This window comes from Nycticebus coucang, chromosome 10 (genome assembly GCF_027406575.1).
Source record: "Nycticebus coucang isolate mNycCou1 chromosome 10, mNycCou1.pri, whole genome shotgun sequence".
NCBI lineage: Eukaryota > Metazoa > Chordata > Mammalia > Primates > Lorisidae > Nycticebus > Nycticebus coucang.
The window spans coordinates 42822837-42844515 of NC_069789.1; the positions used below are offsets into that span (position 1 = coordinate 42822837).

The 21679-nt window shown below is 39.2% G+C and overlaps 1 protein-coding gene across 1 annotated transcript; it reads left to right on the plus strand.

Annotated features, from left to right (window-relative positions):
- Positions 1-1806: 1806 nt before the first annotated feature.
- LOC128596842 (plasminogen activator inhibitor 1 RNA-binding protein-like) lies at positions 1807-3065 on the plus strand. Its single transcript, XM_053606631.1, has one exon. It carries the CDS (start codon positions 1807-1809, stop codon positions 2938-2940), a length of 1134 nt encoding a protein of 377 aa, XP_053462606.1. The 3' UTR covers positions 2941-3065.
- Positions 3066-21679: the final 18614 nt, after the last annotated feature.

Genomic DNA, 21679 nt, shown 5'->3' on the forward strand with positions numbered 1-21679 from the left:
CTGATTGTAGGAAGGTGCTCTACCACATTTAACACATCCCACACCTGATCGGAAGTTGACAGGCATATGGAAACAGTATAAAGAGAAACATATAAAATAAAAACATCTATGACCCAGTTTTTGAAGTTATCAAACACAGATAAGATTGAGAATTTCAACTGAGACTCAAACCTAGAAAAAAATACATATGTATATATCCAAATATAAATCCTACCATTGAAAAATGCAATAATTAAAGTCTCAACATGTGAGTTTAAAAGCTGATTTGACTTAGCAGAGGAGAAAAGAAATGCCTGGAAGGTATCTTCAGTAGAAAGTAAAATATGCAGGTAGAAGCAGGAAAACAGAAAGGATAGGAAATACGATAGAAAAGAGCATAAGAAACATGGGGCATGGTAAAGAGGTCTAAAAATTTGATTATCATCAGAGTGGTCATTAATAAAAAGTCAGAAAAACAACAGACACTGGCATGGATGCACAGGGGAAGGAATGCTCATACACCGTTAGTGGGACTGCAAATTAGTAAAGCCTCTATGGAAAATAAGCAGAGGTTGGAGATACCTCCAACCAAATATGGAGGTTCCTCAAAGAACTAAAAGTAGACCTACCATGTGATCCAGCAGTCCTGCTACTGAGTATTAACCCAAAGGAAAAGCAGTCATTTTATCAAAAGACATTTGCATTTTAAGTGTTTATTGCAACAAAATTCACAATTGCAATATTGTGGAATTAACCAAGTGCCTTATCAGTTCATGAGGGGACACTCATGAACTACACATACAGTGAACTACCACTCTGTCAGGAAGATGATTTAATCCTCTTGCAACAATTTGGACAGAACTGGACACCATTCACCTAAGTGAAGTATTTAAATAATGGAAAAACAAACACCACATGTATTCACTATTAAATCTGAACTACCCAATAATCAGCATTCAGATTCACAAAGGAAAGTAAAACTCAATGAGAAATCAAGCAGATAGGAGGAAAAGGGGATGGATGAAATCATGTCTAACAGGTACACTGAATACCATCTGGGGTGAGAGGCAACTTGTAACTCTGCATTACCATTACAAAAAAAATCCATGTAACCAAAAATACTTGTACCTCCATAATAGTCTGAAATTATTAAAAAAAACTGAGAGAAGAAAAATCTACAATTACAGTTGTAGACGTTAGAAAAACTCTTACAATGGTAATAGAACAGGATAACTTGAGCAGTTTTCAAAGTGCTTTTAAATTGAAATGATTGGGTGGGTTAATCATACCTTCTATCCATGTATCACAAATAATAAAGGCAAAAAAACAGTGGCACAATATTTTTAACGTGAAGAAAGAAAACAAATCTGTCAAGCTAATATTCTTTATCAAATAAAAAGATTCTTCAAAATGAAGGCAAAATGAATCATTCTCAGAAAAAGTGAGAATGTTTCATGACCAAACCTATGCTACAAGAAATGCCAGAGCCAGGTTTTTAGACTGAAAAGAAACAATACCAGAGGGAAAACTGGATTTTCAAGAACAAATTAAGAGATTTAGAAGAAAAAAACTGGAGGACTTTCTTTTCCTTCATTTCCTTAAAAGTGCTTATGATGATACAAGAGGTATCTGCAGCTGCCGCTCAGTTTTACTGTTAACCTAAAACTGCTTTAAAAAATAAAGTCTATTAAGAAAAAAAAATATTTTTTTTGTTTTGCACGTGCATATGGCTGTTGAAAATCAAAACTTGGATCTAGGGGGAGGAGCTGAAGCCGGCGGTTGGCCGCGCGGCCGCTGCCCTCGGGAACGTGCCGCCGAGCCGCCATCATGCCGGGACACTTACAGGGTGGCTTCGGCTGCGTGGTCTCCAACCGATTCGACCAGTTATTTGACGACGAATCCGACCCCTTCGAGGTGCTGCAGGCAGCGGAGAACAAGAAAAAAGAAGCCGGTGGGGGCGGTGGTGGAGGCCCCGGGACCAAGAGCGCAACCCAGGCCGCGGCCCAGACCAGCTCCGGCGCGGCGGGCAAACGGCTGCGGGAGGAGTCGCAGAGGGACGAGACGCCGCCGCCGCCGCCGCCCGGCGACGCGAGAGAGACGCCGCCGCCCGCGCTGCCCGCGAAAGAAAGGCTGAGGCTCGTCGGAAGGAGACCTGACCCACAGCTTCAGGGGGAAGGGAAATTTACTGAGAGAAGACCAGACCGGCGACCACCTCGTGAAGGAAGATGTGAAAAGCCACTTGAAGAAAAGGGGGAAGGAGGCGAATTTTCAGTTGCGAGACCGACTGTCAACCGGCCTGTCCGAGGCTGTGGTGGCCCTGGGAGAGGTCGAGCTGGCCGCGGACGTGGACCAGGCCGAGGAGATGGGTTTGATTCCCGGGACAAACGTGAGTTTGACAGGCACAGTGGAAGCTACAGGTCTGGCCTGAAGCCTGAGGACAAGCGTGGAGGGAGCGGATCTCACAACTGGGGGACCATCAAAGATGAATTAACTGACTTGGATCAATCAAATGTGACTGAGGAAACCCCTGAAGGTGAAGAGCACCCAGTGGCAGACACTGAGAACAAGGAGAACGAAGTCGAAGAGGAAAAGGAAGAGGGTCCAAAAGAGATGACTTTGGATGAATGGAAGGCTATTCAAATTAAGGACCGGGCAAAAGTAGAATTTACTCTCCGAAAACCAAATGAAGGTGCTGATGGGCAGTGGAAGAAGGGATTTGTGCTTCATAAATCAAAGAGTGAAGAGGCTCATGCTGAAGAGTCGGTTATGGACCGTCATTTCCGGAAGCCAGCGAATGATATAACGTCTCAGCTGGAAATCAATTTTGGAGACCTTAGCCGCCCAGGATGGGGTGGCAGAGGAGGAAGAGGTGGGCGTGGGCATGGTGGACGTCCCACTGACAAGTCAAGAGCTTCTGCTCCAGATGTGGATGACCCAGAGGCATTCCCAGCTCTGGCTTAACTGGATGTCATAAAACAACCCTGGTTCCTTGGTGGACCCTTATATTCAAAGCTTTTGTATACTTAAGGATTCCAAACAGAAACTTTAAAAAAAAAAAAAAAAGACTGTCATTCTTACCATTCACACCTAAAGACTGAATTTTATCTGTTTTGAAAATGAAGTTCTCTCACTACACAGAAATAACAAATATGATAGTTTTTAGAAATGCATAGGTAGCCGAGATGTTTTCATAATTTTCAGAGATTATATATTCATGAATACTTTTGTATTGCTGCTTGCAAATATGCATTACCAAACTTGAATAGAGGTGTGAACAGTGTGTACCAGTTTAAAGCTTTCACTTCATTTGTGTTTTTAAATTAAGGATTTAGATGTTCACCCAATTATAAACTGGTTTTAAATATTGGACATTTCAGTTTTAATACCTGCTTTGCGTTTTCACACATGTTCAACTGGGACATGTAAACTTTAATTTGTCCGATTTTATGCTGTGTGAAATACTTTATTTAAAAAATAAAAAATTAAATTAAAAGTGTGTGATTTTCTAGGATATTTATAATGTATGTAGATGTAATACATATAACAAAGAGCAAAGTTAATGGAGGAAGTAAATTGACCCATATGTTTATAAGATTTTTATTATTTTACATAAAGTGGTAAAAAATTAACTTGAAGTATACTGTGAAAAGTTTCTATGCCATAACACCCAGAATGAATTTAAAAGTAATAATACAAAGGGATTGGCCAGAAGCCAATAGTGAAATTGTGAAAAATGTTAAAATGATAATAATCATTAGGAAAAGGAAATTAGGATCAGAAGAAAAATTCAAGGAAATAATCAGAAACAAAATGATAACCTAAAAACAATTATATCAATTTCATTAAATACTGGTGAACTAAAAATGCCAGTTAAAAGATACAGAGCACTAAGAAAGATTTAAAAATATCAAGAGACATGACAATTGTAAATATTTATGTACTTACAAATCATCCTCAAAAATCTTAACAGAATTAAAGAAATAATTCCAGAGTCATATCAGTAATTGATTAAACAACTAAACATAAAATTATCAGTAGATTATATATAGAGGATCTGAATAATACAACCACTTGAAATTGGCATTTATAAAACACTACATTTAACAACTTCAAAAATACATTGCTTTTGTTTGCAGTTTCACAAAAGCCATATTAGAAATAAAACTATAAAAATCTAATAGAAGCAAAGTAAACCTAAAGTAAGTAGAAGAAAAAAATAAAGATAATAGTGGAAATCAATGAAATATTAAAAGACAAATACTTAAAAATTAACAAAGCCAAAAGTTGTTTATTTAAAACTATTTTTATTATAAATTCTTAGCCAAACATAAAGAAAAAAATCAGTAATATTAGGAATGAGGGAGATCCTATAGATATTAAAAGAATAATGAGAATATTATAAATTTTGTACCAACAAAGTTGACAACTTAGATGAAATTTATTATATACAAAACTATAAACTTATTCCATATACAAATTACATACAGCTATATATAATATGTGTTTGGGTTTTTTGTTTGTTTTTTAGAGACAGAGTCTCACTTTGTGTGTCACAGCTCACAGCAACCTCTCAGCTCTTGGGCATAGGCAATTATCTTGCCTCAGCCTCCCAAGTACCTGGGACTACGCCAGGCTATTTTTTGTTACAGTTTGGCCTGGGGCCAGGTTTGAACCTACCACCCTGTATATATAGGGCTGGCGCCCTCTTATGTTACTCATAATAAGCCCCTTTCAACCACACCAGAGTATGAAGTAATTTCTAGAGGAAGAGGACTGGTTGCTAGAGAAGCCAATTATGTGACTGGAGGGTTGGAACATTTAGCCCACCTCTTACTTCCCAGGAAGATGAGAGGGGCTGGAGATTCACTGAATCACCAGTAGCCAAAGATTTAATCAGTCATGTTTACATAGTGGAACCTCCACAGAAACCCTAAACAACAGAGTTTGGAGAGTTTGTGGGTTGAGGAGCACATCAAAGTTTTAGGAGGCTGGTACATCTGAGAGGATATGGAACTATCACACCTGTCTCCCCATACCTTGCCCTATGCATTTCTTTCATTTAGCTGTTGATGAATTGCACCTTTTATAATAAACCAATAATAGTAAGTTATGTGCCTCCTTGAGTCCTATGGGATTGGCAGTCTTGTGGGACGGAACCCTCACTGGGAGGTCTGTATTAATTTCAGGTAGTTAGTGTCAGAATTAAATTGCCAGATTCACAGTTGGAGTCCACAGAGAACTGGAAAATTTCTTGGTGTGGAAACTCATAAATTTGTTATCAGAAGTGTTGTGAGTGTAAAGAAACTTTTTTTTGTTTGTGTGTGCACATGTACCCATGCATACTGATAGTGAGCAACCAGAAAATAAAATTAAAAAGCAGTACCATTTAAAATAATGCAAAAAAACATAAAATACTTAGGCATAACTCTTAAAAAAGATATGTATGAAAGATACCCTTACTGAAAACTACAAAACATTGCTAATAGAAATTAAAGACATACATAAATGGAGAGATATACCATGTTCATAGAATGACACTGAATATTGGGAAATTAACAATTCTCAAATTTATCTACAGATATAATGCAATATTATCAAAGTTTTCATACTTGTTTAATAGAAATTGACAAGCTGATGCTAAAATTTATATGCAAAGGGCTTAGCATAGCCAAAGCAATATTGAAAAAGAATAAATTTGAAGTATTCATGCCACCTCATTTCAGAATTACTACAAGTTTGTATTATGCAAAACTGTGATAGTGGGAAAGCAATAGATACATACATCAAAGGTGCTGAATGGAAAGTCCAGAAATATATTTACAGGTATATGGTCAATTGATTTCAACAAAGATGCTAAGGTAATTCAATGTGGGAAGACTGAAACTGAAAATCCATATGCAAAAGCACTCTTCACCAAGCCAACACTCAAGTCCCATAAATCTCTACAAGAACACACAGGAGGAAATAATTACAATCTTGATAGAGACGAAAATTTCATAGGACAAAAAATAAATACCAATCATAAAAGAAAAAAATTAAAATTTAAACAAGGTACTTCTACCCACCCACTATAATTATTAAACTTAAAAAGAATCGACAATACCACCTTTGGGCAAAGATTTGAAACAACTAGATGTTTTAATGTATTGGGTGGGGGAGGGGAACATGTAAAATAATAAAAACACTTTGAAAATAATTTGACAATTTCTTATGAAGTTAAATATTCACTTGTATATATATTTCAATACATTTCAATATTTACCCAAAAGAGATGAAATATATGTCCACATCAGTATACACTTAGGTCTATGAATTTATACATCATGAATTTATCTGTAATATTTGAAAACTAGAAACAAGTCAAACGTTCAAAAAAAGGTACTGGATACCATACTTTGTAGTATATTCATACAATAGAATACTACCCCAAAATAAAAAGACCTTAATTATTGATGTGACCATAACATGAACGAAGCTCAAAAACTTGCTATGAAAAATAAGTCTGGATATAAAAGAGAACATACAAAACACATGATTGCGTTCGTAAGAAATTGTAGAATGGGGGGAAATCTAATCTAAAATTAGTATCTAAATGGGATCAATTCTCATCGGGGGGCAGGGACTGCCAATGTTAACTGAAGAGGAACCAGAGGAAATTTTGAGGAAATAGAAGAGCTTCAGATCTTAACTGAGTTTGTAGTTATATTACCTCAAACTACAAGTTGAGTATCTGTAGTTCTTGGGAATAGAAGTGTTTCATATTTTGAACTTTTTCAGATTTTGGAATATTTGCATATACCTACTGAGATATTTGGAGAATAGGACCCAAGTCTAAACACAAAATTCATTTATTTTTCATATACATTTATGGATATAGCCTGAAGGTAATTTTATACAATATTATTAATAATTTTAGGCCGGATGCAGTGGCTCACCCCTGTAATCCTAGCACCCTGGGAGGCCAAGGCAGGTGGATTGCCTTCTCATGACTCAGCAAGGGGAGGGAGATTTGACCTGAGTGGAAATGTTGGGAAATTAAGAAAAAATACCAGAAAATACAAGAAGAAGCAAAGAAAGACAGGAAATTAAAAAAACAAAATCAGAAAAGACAAGGAGAGGCAAAGAAAGACAGAGGGAGGATGGCATCAGGAGGACTGATGGAGCTGATAGTTGCAGGCAGCACCTGAACCATGGAAACAACTTTATTTATACAATATCTTAACAAGGTTGCATAAATCTTAACACATGAGGTAGAGATCATGAAGAACTTGCCAATAACAAGGAAAGTATGCATAGGCCACATGACTTCTGGAAGGTGGAAAGAATGTTGTTAAAGGAGGAGAAGTGGTTGGGGATCACTCCCTGAGCAATTCCCAGGCTGTGGAGGCCCTGCCGGCCACAGCTCACTCCCCAGGTTCAAGACCAGCTTGCACAAGAGCAAGAAAATAGCCAGGCATTATGATGGGCATCTGTAGTCCCAGCTACTTGGGAGGCTGAGACAAGATAATCACTTGAGCCCTAGGGTTTGAGGTTGCTGTGAGTTGTGACGCCATGGCACTCTACCAAGGGGGACAAATGAGACTCTATGTGAAAAAAAAATTTTGTTTTTTGCAATAAAACAAAGTTTGTGTGCTTTGATAATAAGAAAACAAAAATATCACTATCTCAGCCATCCATCTGGATACTTGTGGTTGTCTGCAATCTCTATCATTCCTGATTGTATTTTTGTGCTACTGATAAGCAGTCATTTTCTTATATTTCTTTGTTCTTTGCCCATGCATACTTAACAGTAAAAATATATGATATCATTAATTCACTGAAAAAATAATGTGTTCAGGGTAACTAAGCGACATTAGTAGCATCATAAGATTTTTTTCCTGATTCTAGCTGGTCTCTCAAATCAGTTAAATGGTTTGTCTTTTCTTCCCCCACATTCTCTCCTAGCCTACTGATTACCAAGACTTTATGTATTGCCAAGACTGAACACTTCAGTGCCAGACATTGTTCTAGGCACCAGATAAATGTAGTGAACAAAACATACAAAACTCCCTACTTTGTGGAGCTTACCATTAATTGTCAGAAAAGAGAAATTTCCTATAGATTACTCAGTTCAAGAAAATAGCAGTGTACCTTTTCATTATTAGCTTATGGATTCATTTTTGTAGGCATCCTCATGTGGCAATTTATGAAACTCCTCTACTGTGAACAATGCAGACTTATCAAATAAGATACTGTTTATGAATAATTATTATTCATGCTCTGAATGAATTGCTTCAATTTTCTCAGTCAAACTGGGACAGACTGACATAAAGACAGAAAAATTCAGGTGACAAGAGTGTGTCCTGCTGCCTTTCTAAGTGATCTTGTACAAACCACACAGCCTCCCTCTGCTCTTCATTCCAGAAGACCAACTAGGTACCCAAAGAGAACACCATTCTATAATAAATTCCCTTCTGAGGGGGGAAGAGACAAGATGGCTGACTGAAGCCAGCTTTCCACAGAGGCTCCCGTCCAGTAGGAGGGTTAAAGGACAAAAATTCAGCACGTAACCTGGTGGATTTGAGCTGCACTAAGAGAGAAGGTTGAAGAACGTACATCAACCCCGCTGAGGTGAGCTGTGACCACAAGGATACAAACAAAAGGTACAAAATCCATCACCAAGCAGACAGGAATACCTTCCCCCATAAGAATGGCTCAGAGTGCCCCACAAACAATCGGGCAGAGTTCAAAGGTCCTCCCACTACACTCCACAGGAGAGACCCTCTAAAAACTGGACCTACCTTCCCTACTAGGGTGCCATGGCGTCCTCCTGCCAGGCATAAAACAGTATAAACTGTATATAGTCGCTACCTGGAATTCTGAGCTCCCAGAGCTCCCCTTCACTCACACTGAGGTCTGGAGGCCAGTCCCGGTCGGTGGAGAGGAGACCGCATAGGAGTGGCAGTTCCCTGAGGCACAGTGCGACAGCCGTCTTTTGGTGACAATACAGCCAGGCATAAAACTGTGTAAAGCTGTGTGTGTTCTCTGCCCACAACCCCAGGCTCCCAGCACTCCCCACGCTCCCCTCTGCTCTCGCTCCAAGATCTGAAGGCCTGACCCCCAGGGGTCCAGACACTTGGGCGATTGCTTGAGGGGTGTAGACAGTGCTGGGCTGCAGCCAGTCAGTGCAGACTCTGGGGTACGGAAGCGGAGAGAGGACGGTTGGCTGGAAGGGAGCTACACCACAGCAGCAGTTGCCTGAGCCATAAAACAGCAGCCCTCTTTTGCTAGCAATATGGCTCACTACCGAATATTCTGAAGCCACACCCCCTGTCTCCCAGGGCAACCAGAGACTCTGAGTATAGGATTTGCCTGAGCTACTCCAACTTGCAAACTGGGGAAACTCCCAGGGTGGGGCTGACCCAGAGGTCCGCTTTACTAAACCTAAGACGCACCTGGACCTCAGGGGATCGTCAGCCTATAGACAATACAAGAGCAAAGACAAGCTGATTTGGAACTCAATTCAGCTTCTCTTCTGCAGGGGAACCTCAGAGTTGTTCTGTTCTGTTCTGTCAGTAACATTAATCAGGGGCGAGACTGGACCTGAGTGAAAACCCCCCAACCTTCACCAAGCACCCAAGGTTGTCAGGCCTCACCTCCTCCTGCTGGAGAGAGGTAGAGCGCAGCAGCCTGGCAGACTTCCTTGTGATTCAGGCAGGTGCAAACTCCTAGAGTACCGATTCACTACAGGCAACTGGGTCAGCCAACTGCAGGGCTATCAGTGACTGGGTGTGACAGTGGTGCAAGGTGGGGAAGGAGGCATCAATCTTCCCACACTGATCTATTGGCTGGGTGGCTCCTCCTGACTCCATGCAGCACTGGAGCAAGCCATACCAGAGTAGTCACCAGACCCCTGTGATCCAGTTCCCAGAGACCTCTTAAACTCTCTCACCCGAGACAGGAGCAGACTGAGACAATTGATTTGGACTTTTTGAACTGAACCAATCACCTGAGGACAAATCAGGTGGTGCCCTAGGTGCACGGTGGTAGGAAGGTTTAATTTTTCTTTTCCAATTGTTTGCCGGTGGGGGGTGGGGTGACTTAATAGCTGATACTTCTCCAGAGCTGAGACTTCAATCCAGAGTATCTGTTTCACTAGGGTGGAACAGAAACCAGCTGAAAACAAGACAGAACCACTTAGCCCCACCACACCAGACAGGGCCCCAGTTTCTCAGGCCACAACACTGTACAGGCCCTCGACAAAGCCCCAGGGGAAAAAATCAAAGGGAGTAAAACAACCATGGGGCGGAATCAGCAGAAAAACTCTGGTAATGTGAATAAACAGAATAGATGAAACCTCCCCCCCCCCCAAGGAAAGATATGGCAGATGCAATTGAAGATCCTATTCATAAACGACTGGCTGAGATGTCAGAAATAGAATTCACAATTTGGATTGCAGACAAGATTAACAAAGTGGAATTAGGAATTCGAGGAGAAATTCAAAAGTTGTGTCAAGAATTTAAAGACAAAACCACCAAAGACTTAGACACACTGAAGCAAGAATTTGCAGCCCTCAAAGATATGAAAAATACAGTAGAATCCTCAGCAACAGAATGGAGCAAGCAGAAGAAAGGATTTCTGACATCAAAGATAAAGCCTTTGAATGCTCCCAAACTCTCAAAGAGGAAGAGAAATGGAGAGCAAAAATGGATCATTCTCTCTGAGAGCTCTGGGATAATTCAAAGAAGGTGAATATCCGAATCATAGGAGTTCCAGAAAAAGATGAAGTGGCCTCGCTTGGCACAGAGGCCCTTCTGCATGAAATTATGAAGGAGAATTTTCCAGACATGCCTAGAGATTCTGAAATTCAGATAGCAGACAGCTTCAGAAACCTAGCACGACTCAGCCCCAATAAGACATCCCCCAGGTATATCATAATTAACTTCACTAAAGTTAATATGAAGGAGAAAATCCTCAAAGCTGCCAGGAGAAAGAAAACCATTACCTTCAAAGGGTAGAATGACTGCAGACCTCTCTGCTGAAACTTTTCAAGCCAGAAGAGGGTGGTCACCAACTTTTAATCTCCTAAAGCAAAATAACTTTTAACCCCGGATCCTGTATCCAGCTAAACTGAGTTTCATTTATGATGGAGAAATTAAATACTTTAATGACATTCATATGTTGAAGAAATTTGCCATAACAAAACCAGCTCTTCAGGATATTCTCAGACCTATCCTCCATAATGACCAACCCAATCCTATACCACAAAAGTAAACTCACTCAGAAACTTTGGATCAAACTCCAATTTCCACACTGGCGAAAGGATTAAAAATGCCCACTGGACTTTTGAAAAACTCAATACCCAAAACTTCACCAGACTTATCAATATTCTCCATTAATGTGAATAGCTTAAACTGTCCTCTAAAGAGGCATAGGTTAGCTGACTGGATACAAAAACTCAGGCCAGATATCTGTTGCATTCAAGAGTCACACCTTAACTTAAAAGACAAATACAGACTCAGGGTGAAAGGATGGTCATCCATATTTCAGGCAAATGGTAATCAGAAAAAAGCAGGTGCTGCAATTTGATTTGCAGATACAATAAGATTTAAACCAACAAAAGTAAGGAAGGACAAGAATGGTCACTTCATATTTGTTAAGGGTAATACTCAATATGATGAGATCTCAATTATTGATATCTATGCACCCAACCAGAATGCACCTCAATTTATAAGAGAAACTCTAACAGACATGAGCAACTTGATTTCCTCGAGCTCCATAATCATCGGAGATTTCAACACTCCTTTGGCAGTGTTGGCTCAATCCTCCAACAAGAAGCTGAGCAAAGAAATCTTAGATTTAAACCTAACCATCCAACATTTGGATTTAGCAGACATCTACAGAACATTTCATCCCAACAAAACTGAATACACATACTTCTCATCAGCCCATGGAACTTACTCCAAAATCAATCACATCTTACATCACAAGTCTAACCTCAATAAATTTAAAGGAATTGAAATTATTCCATGCATCTTCTCGGACCCCCATGGAATAAAACTTGAGCTGAGTAACAACAGGAATCTGCATACTCATACAAAAACATGGAAGTTAAATAACCTTATGCTGAATGATAGCTGGGTCAGAGATGAGATTAAAAAAGAAATCGCCAACTTTTTGGAACAAAACAACAATGAAGACACAAACTATCAGAACCTCTCGGACACAGCAAAGGCAGTTCTAAGAGGGAAATTTATAGCACTGCAAGCCTTCCTCAAGAGAACAGAAAGAGAGGAAATTAACAACTTAATGGGACGTCTCAAGCAACTGGAAAAGAAAGAACATTCCAACCCCGAATCCAGTAGAAGAAAGGAAATAGCCAAAATTAGAGCAGAATTAAATGAAATTGAAAACAAAAGAATAATACAACAGATCAATAAATCAAAAAGCTGGTTTTTCGAAAAGGTCAATAAAATAGATAAACCTTTGGCCAACCTAATCAGGAAAAACAGAGTAAAATCTCTAATCTCATCAATCAGAAACAACAAAGACGAAATAACAACAGACTCCTCAGAAATCCAAAATATCCTTAATGACTATTACAAGAAACTGTATTCTCAGAAATATGAAAATCTGAAGGAAATTGACCGATACTTGGAAGCTCATCACCTTCCAAGACTTAGCCAGAATCAAGTGGAAATGTTGAACAGGCCCATATCAAGTCGGAAATGGCATCAGTCATACAAAATCTCCCTAAAAAGAAAAGCCCAGGACCAGATGGTTTCACGTCAGAATTCTACCCAACTTTTAAAGAGGACTTAGTACCTATATTACTCAACCTGTTCCAAAAGGTAGACGAAGAAGGAAGACTACCTAACACGTTCTATGAAGCAAACATCACCCTGATCCCCAAACCAGGAAAAGACCCAACAAGAAAAGAAAATTATAGACCGATATCACTAATGAATAAAGATGCAAAAATATTCAACAAGATTCTAACAAACAGAATCCAGTAACACGTCAAACAAATTATACATCATGACCAAGTTGGTTTTATCCCAGGGTCTCAAGGCTGGTTCAATATACGTAAATCTATAAATGTAATCCAGCACATAAACAAATTAAAAAACAAAGACCATATGATTCTCTCAATTGATGCAGAAAAAGCTTTTGATAATATCCAGCATCAGTTCATGATCAGAACACTTAAGAAAATCGGTATAGAAGGGACATTTCTTAAACTGATAGAGACCATCTACAGCAAACCACAGCCAATATCATATTGAATGGAGTTAAATTGGAATCATTTCCACTCAGATCAGGAACCAGACAAGGCTGCCCATTGTCTCCATTGCTTTTTAACATTGTAATGGAAGTTTTAGTCACTGCAATTAGGGAAGAAAAGGCAATCAAGGGTATCCATATAGGGTCAGAAGAGATCAAACTTTTGCTCTTCGCAGATGATATGATTGTATATCTGGAAAACACTAGGGACTCTACTACAAAACTCGTAGAAGTGATCAAGGAATACAGCAGTGTCTCAGGTTACAAAATCAACATTCATAAATCGGTAGCCTTTATATATACCAACAGTAGTCAAGTTGAAAAAACAGTTAATGACTCTATCCCATTCACAGTAGTGCCAAAGAAGATGAAATATTTGGGAATTTATCTAACAAAGGATGTGAAAGTTCTCTATAAAGAGAACTATGAAACTCTAAGAAAAGAAATAGCTAAAAATATTAACAAATGGAAAAACATATGCTGATGGCTGGGAAGAATCAACATTGTTAAAATGTCCATACTACCCAAAGCAATATATAATTTCAATGCACTCCCTATTAAAGCTCCACTGTCAGGGCGGCGCCTGTGGCTCAGTGAGTAGGGCGCCGGCCCCATATACCGAGGGTGGTGGGTTCAAACCCAGCCCCAGCCAAACTGCAACAAAAAAATACCCGGGCTTTGTGGTGGGCGCCTGTAGTCCCAGCTGCTCGGGAGGCTGAGGCAAGAGAATCGCGTAAGCCCAAGAGCTGGAGGTTGCTGTAAGCCATGTGATGCCACGGCACTCTACTGAGGGCAGTAAAGTGAGACTCTGTCTCAAATAAAAAATAAAAAAAAAGCTCCACTGTCATACTTTAAGATCTTGAAAAAACAATACTTCATTTTATATGGAATCAGAAAAAACCTTGAATAGCCAAGACATTACTCAGAAATAAAAACAAAGCAGGAGGAATTACGCTACCAGACCTCAGACTATACTACAAATTGATAGTGATCAAAACAGCATGGTATTGGCACAAAAACAGAGAAGTAGATGTCTGGAACAGAATAGAGAACCCAGAGATGAATCCGGCTACTTACCGTTATTTAATCTTTGACAAGCCAATTAAAAACATTTAGTGGGGAAAAGATTCCCTATTTAACAAATGGTGCTGGGTGAACTGGCTGGCAACCTGTAGAAGACTGAAACTGGACCCACACCTTTCACCATTAACTAAGATAGACTCTCACTGGATCAAAGATTTAAACTTGAGACATGAAACTATAAAGATACTAGAGGAGAGTGCAGGGAAAACCCTTGAAGAAATCCATCTGGGCAATTATTTTATGAGGAGGACCCCTGGGCAATTGAAGCAGCTTCAAAAATACACTTTTGGGACTTGATCAAACTAAAAAGCTTCTGCACAGCCAAGTACACAGTAAGTAAAGCAAGCAAACAGCCCTCAGAATGGGAGAAGATATTTGCAGGTTATGTCTCCGACAGAGGTTTAATAACCAGAATCCACAGAGAACTCAAACGCATTAACAAGAATAGAACAAGGGATCCCATCGCAGGCTGGGCAAGGGATTTGAAGAGAAACTTCTCTGAAGAAGACAGGTGTGCGGCCTTCAGATATATGAAAAAATGCTCATCATCTTTAATCATCAGAGAAATGCAAATCAAAACTACTTTGAAATACCATCTAACTCCAGTGAGACTAGCCTATATCACAAATTCCCAAGACCAGAGATGTTGGCATGGATGTGGAGAAAAGGGAACACTTTTGCACTGCTGGTGGGAATGCAAATTAATACATTCCTTTTGGAAAGAGATATGGAGAACACTTAGAGATCTAAAAATAGATCTGCCATTCAATCCTGTAATCCCTCTACTGGGCATATACCCAGAAGACCAAAAATCACATCATAACAAAGATATTTGTACCAGAATGTTTATTGCAGCCCAATTCATAATTGCTAAGTCATGGAAGAAGCCCAAGTGCCCATCGATCCACGAATGGATTCATAAATTGTGGTATATGTACACCATGGAATATTATGCAGCCTTAAAGAAAGATGGAGACTTTACCTCTTTCATGTTTACATGGATGGAGCTGGAACATATTCTTCTTAGTAAAGTATCTCAAGAATGGAAGAAAAAGTACCCAATGTACTCAGCCCTACTATGAAACTAATTTAGAGTTTTCACAGGAAAGCTATAACCCAGTTACAACCTAAGAATAGGGGGAAGGGGGAAAGGGAGGGGAGGATGGGGGAAGGTGGGTAGAGGGAAGGGGATTGGTGGGATTACACCAGTGGTGCATCTTACAAGGGTATATGTGAAACTTGGTAAACGGTCTGTGAAGCTAGTGAATGATGCCGCATGATTATATCAATGTACACAGCTATGATTTAATAAAAAAAAAAAAAAGAAAAGAAAATAAGATAAAAAAAATTAATAAATTGCCTTCTGAAACTTCTAATGGATACTGTATCCCTGAGGTGTTCCCACTTGGTATAGCACAGGTCTGATTTGCTAATCTCAGTCAAAACTGTTGTCTCTGATACTGAAGGGACCCTCCCTCAGTCCTCTCTGGCACCCTTGTTCCCAATACCTGACTACAGCTCCCATTTGCTTTTCAGCTTAGGCAGTGGATCCCCCGGACCTCTGCTACAGAGTCAGCTCTTGCTTGCCCTGTGTTCTCCCTGGAGAGCACTCCCTTTAGTCAATACCCTGTTATCTTTTCTGCCCATTGTTGGAAACCTTTAGATCCCTGTTATTCCTCAGCAGCTCCCTGTCAAGCCCAACCACCTAGGCATTTTTTACAGAAACTTCTGTTGCCAGCTGTGAGTGTCTCTCCAGGGCTGTGCAGGCTGTTCATCTTTTGAAGCTGAACTGGAAAAAGGCTCCTGAAAAACTAAGAGTTTTTACCTCACAAAGTCTTTCAAATCCAAGATGGGATAAAAGTAAGGATGTGAATGCTTACAGGTAATGAACTAAATATCCAGGAAGAAAAAAAAAAGAGGCATGGTTGGATTTCTGTGCTCTTTTCCTCCTCTCCTCTAACAGCCCCCTACAAAAATCTGAATATCTGAAAATTAGCGTAGCATATTGAACAGAATGAAAGAATCCATTCTAAACCCATTCAGTAGTACAGGTTTTTCAGACTCATTATTTATTTTGAGGCAGTATTATATTCCAGGATTTATACTGGGTGGTTTCCCATGTATCATCCCTTAGCAATCCCTAAAGGTAGGAATGAACTTCCCCATAGTCAGGATGAGGAAACTGAGACTCGCAGGATTAAATGACTTGCCCAGAGCTACCAAATTCAGTAAGTGATAAAATCTGTCCCACAAGTTTACCTTTCTTTCTGACTCTTAAGGGTAATTGCCTCAACCTTCCCTTTTCATATAATACTTCAAAATAAGACATTCATCATCTACTAAGAGACAAAGACATCTTACAATTAACAGTGTATTATTTTTTAACCTGTGCTTACAGAACACCAAAATAATGTATGTATTTGCTGAAGGGGAAATGCAAAACTTAGCAAACTGAGGAGGCAGAGTTGTTAAGGGAGGAACTTATTATTTATCACAAGGGAGCTATCGATCCCTTGTAAGTGTGGCCTCTCAAGACTCAACTTCTCCTGTCATCCAATTTCTTGACTCCATGCCTCACTCTCTGACAGGCAGCAGTTAGGAACCCCTCCCCTAAATAGTCACTTGTACCTAAGAAGGTTGATGTCCATACTCACTTCTGCAATAAAGGTAGAGAAAATTAGATACTTGGGTTGGCTTCCAAGGCCCAGAGAGAAATTGGCACTTGTGTACACAAACCCCTTCTGTCAGAGAAGGTCCTTCTCAGCCTAGGTGGTTGGTATGGACTGAATGTTTGTGTCCACTCCCTGCCCTCAAATTCGTATGTTGAAACCTGATCCCCAATGGAAGGGACAGTGTGAAATGGGGTCTTTGGCAGGTGATTTGAGGTCATGAGGACTGGGGCCTTGGTGAACGAGGGTAGAGCCCTTATGAGAAGAAATGCGAGAGAAATGATCTCACATTGCTCTGCTTTCTGCCATATGAAAATACAAAGAAGACATTCCTGCAAGCCAGGAAGTGGGACCTCATCAGACACCAGATCAGCCAGCAACTTAATCTTGAACTTCACTGCTTTCAAAACTGTGAGAAATTGGTTGTAGCAGTCCAAACTGACTAAGGTAAGAATAACCTGAGCCTAGAGAAGTAGTGACTGAACAAATCAGAGATTTTCTAATATTTTTATTTCTCTGGGAACACAACCCCCTTATAATACGTAAGCCATTATTTTGTTTTATTCTGTTGGTTTTTCAGACATTTGAATTTCAAGCACATTTTTCAGAAATAACTTGCTTTACAAAACTTTATGGATGCTACTGGCAATACTCTTAGTTATTTTAAAGTGTACCCTTGCATTGTGCACATTAGGTGAGATCCCACAAAATGCCCTCCCTCCTCTTACCAATCGCCCTCCCCTCTTCCCTGCTCCCTCCTTCCTCCTCTTGCTAGACTATATTTGTGTTTTATCATTTGTATGAATGTGTGTTTATATATTAGTTTCACAATAGTATTGAGTACATTTGATACTTTTTTTTCCATTCTTGAGATACTTTACTAAGATGGATATGTTCCAACTCCATCCATGTAAACATAAAAGATGTAAACATAAAAATGTAAAGTCTCCATCTTTTTTACTGGCTGAAGAGTAATTCCTTGGTATACATAAACCACAATTTGTTAATCTATTCATGGATTGAGGGGTTGCTTCCACAACTTGGCTGGAATTATGAATTGAGCTGCAATAAATATTCCAGTGCAAATGTCTTTGTGGTAAAATGATTTTTGTTCTTCTGGGTAAATACCTAATAATGGAATTACGGGATCAAATGAAAGGTCAATTTTAATTCCTTAAGGATTCTCCATACTTCTTTCCATAAAGGTTGCATTAGTTTGCAATTTCACCAGCAGTGTAGAAGCATTCACTTCTCCCCACATTCACACCAGCATCTGTATTTTTGGAAGTTTGTGAAGTGGGCTATTCTTACTGGGGTTAGGTGATAATCTCAAAGTAGTTTTGATTTGCATTTCTCTGATGATTAAAAATGATGAGCATTTTTTTCAAGTGTTTGTTGGTCATTCGTCTGTCAAGTCTCTTCCAAAAATGGGATTGTTTGTTCTTTTCTTACTGATTAATTTGAGTTCTCTATAGATTCTAGTTATCAGACCTTTGTCCGAATCGTAACATGCAAAAATCTTCTCCCATTCCGGAGGCTGTCTGTTTGCTTTAGTTGTAGTGCCTTTAGCGTGCAGAAGCTTTTTAGCTTGATCAAATCCCAGTAATTTATTTTTGGTGTTGCTTCAATTGCCAGGGGGGTCCTCCTCATAAAATATTTACCCAGGCCAATATCTTCAATCATTTTCCCTGCACTCTCTTCTAGTACTTTTATAGTTCCAAGTCTTAAATTTAAATCTTTTATCCAGTGAGAATCAATTTTTGTTAGTGGTGAGAGGTGGGTCCAGTTGACAATTCCTCGTTTCATTCCCCAGTTGTCCACTGACTTCATCTTCCTGCAGGTCATTGCTTTCTCCCGGGTTAAGTAAATAAACATGAGCCTTAATTACATGGCCCATTCAGGTTGACATCATCATCTGCAAATGGCTTGCATTCAGATCCAAGTCAGCCTTCTGGGATCTGGGACATGCTCTGCTACAGGGCCCCTCCTTCTATGCCAACCAAGGCCTGAACTTGAGAGACCAGATCAACTGTATGAGTGTTATTTCAGCTCAGGTTTTCCTCTTCTCTGGAAAATGCAAAGAATTGGAAGCACCATTCCCCATTGACCCAAGTTAGGAAATAAAGCGAACTCACAGACAATGTCTGAACTTGGATTAATACACACTAATTCATGGTGGGTAAGCATCATCCAGAATCAATACAACTTATAAAAAGAAAAGGCCACACGGGGGTGGAGAAGAAGACTGAGGCATCTGAGAATCTAAGCAGTGTTTGAACTTTTTCTTTTAATGAGGATCTGTTTTTCTAAAAACCCAACTCCCTCAAATTAGTTGGGTCATTGTTACTTGGAAGTTTTATTTCTCTAGGGAGAGAATTTCCAACATGCAGCGCTGCTTCTTTCCATCCCTAATTATGATGCCTCCTACTAATTGAAACCTAGGCCTTGTGGTTTTCAGAACACTAATTTGTGATGCTAAAACCTTTGCTGTCGTAAATTATTTCATTGTTGAACAAGGATGTAAAATAATTAATTGGCTATTTGGCAGATAAGTTCAGCATTTTCAGGATCTGTTTTATAAGAAATTTTATTGATGAAAATGTGTCTAAAGCTTTAGCAATGCACTTGGCTTTAGCATTTGGCAGCAAGAAGACAAAAATCTTAAAGCCAAAAGCCTCCCCAGGGCATGAGGCAAAGTACAACTTTGCATCTATATTCCTGCTGTAGGTCATTAGGGGTCTCCTTTTACAGACAATTGGCAAAAGGTTTCAGTGGCTGTTTTATGATCCGTTTTGATTTTGTATATGAGCAAATCTCACGTTTTGGCTGTGAGACAAACCCATGCTTTACCGCATTGCCCTTAAACGATTTTTCAAGAAGTTGCATTAACTCCTAAAATTGACAAGAATAAATAGAGGCACCATAAATTTTTAAAGTTGAAGTCATAGGCATCACATGGTAACTTACTTATTGTGAGGCTGTTGGGAATGGGGTGTTTGAGGTATGTTTTGGTAAGACAGAGAAAAAATAAATGCTCAAATTCATCATCAGCAAATATAACTGGCTGTCACTGAAGCTATGAATTTTAGGAAATTAAACTGGGACTCTATGACACCAACACAACCTACCCAATGCAGCAAATCTCTCAGGAAATCCCTGTAATGGATTGTTTAGTCATGGACAGACCTGGTGTTTAAGTTAACATTGGGTAAACAGACACCAATTGGCTTCTTCATTTTAAAGCCCTCTGAAACATGTACAAAGTCAGCTCACAGACACCCCGCAAAAGTGTTTGTTTCCTAAACTTGTGCTTTCACCAATCACTCCATTGTTTTTCAAAATATCAAGGAAAGCAAAACATGATGAAGGCAATGTTTTCTTGTTGAATGCAAAATATTTGCTGTACCAATGTGGGTTTATAATAAACACTTCCAGATAAAATTGTCTATTTCCACAGTCAAATGTACTCTCCAAAGTTAACCTGATTAGCAGGAGGATGCTGCTGGAAAGGAGCAGCCAATTCAAAGAGTACAAACACGAGGTTACACATTTGTAGGTCTGATTTTCATTGTACTATAACTAAAACCAGAAGAAACTAAGAAAAATTGACTATCAGGCACAATATTGACATCTCTTTCTTGCTAAGACAATAGAGCCTTGGGTACATTTTCAAATTATCTCTTCTTTTCAAGAATTCATGACTTGACTTTAAGGAATTATCCTGAGACCAAAGTTGGTACATGAGGCTTCAAGCCAGAAGCAACTTATTGCGATATTTTGAAAAATAATGACTAAAATATCTCAGGAAAGTAAAAATCAATAAGAGAAGGTACTGCTATTTCCTGTTCTTTACATACATGCACAGCGTCTTGTAGATCATTGAAGGTAACATTAAAGGTAAGGGCCTCAGCTCTGCTCCCACCACTAAAATATTATGTTCCTTTCATTCTTCTGATACCGGGGAGGTGTTCCTGGGTCTTAATGTCTTACACATTGTAAAATGTAGCTTTGTCTACTTTTTACTCCTCTTGTTAGAAACTTTATGAGCTTAAGAAAATTTTCCTTAAGGGATGAATTTTAGATATATTATGTTTTTAGGTTAATGCTACAAAATAGTGAAATGGTGGTGGGTGGGGAGACTCTTTCAACATGTGCATGACTTCCCAGCCCCACACCAGTGATTTTATTGTATGTAACTAGATCTAATCATTTGTATGATTTCTATTCATACGGTTTTGGTTTTTTGTTGTTGTTTCGTTTGTTTTTGCCAGATATAGATTAGGGAAAGACAGACAGAGCACACACACAAGCTAAAATGTGTTCTATTAGCCAGGGATCTTCAGAGAAGCAGAACTAATAAAATAGTAGATCAGTAGACAGACAGATAAATCAATTGATAGAAATACAGAGATACATAGGTACATCTATATCTGCATCTCTATCTATCTATCCAGCCAGCCAGCCTTCTATCAAAAAAGATTTTAAGGAATTGGTTTACTTAACTGCCAGAGTTGGCATTTCTGAAAACCCTAGGGCAAGCCAGTGAATGGTTTTGAGGAAAAATTTCTTCTCTAGGAAACCTCAGTCTTTGCTATTAAGGCCTCATCTGATTGGATGAAGTTGACCTACATTTCAAGCCAGAAACCTCATTTTACATAAGGTCAGAATCTCTTTTATGTAAGGTC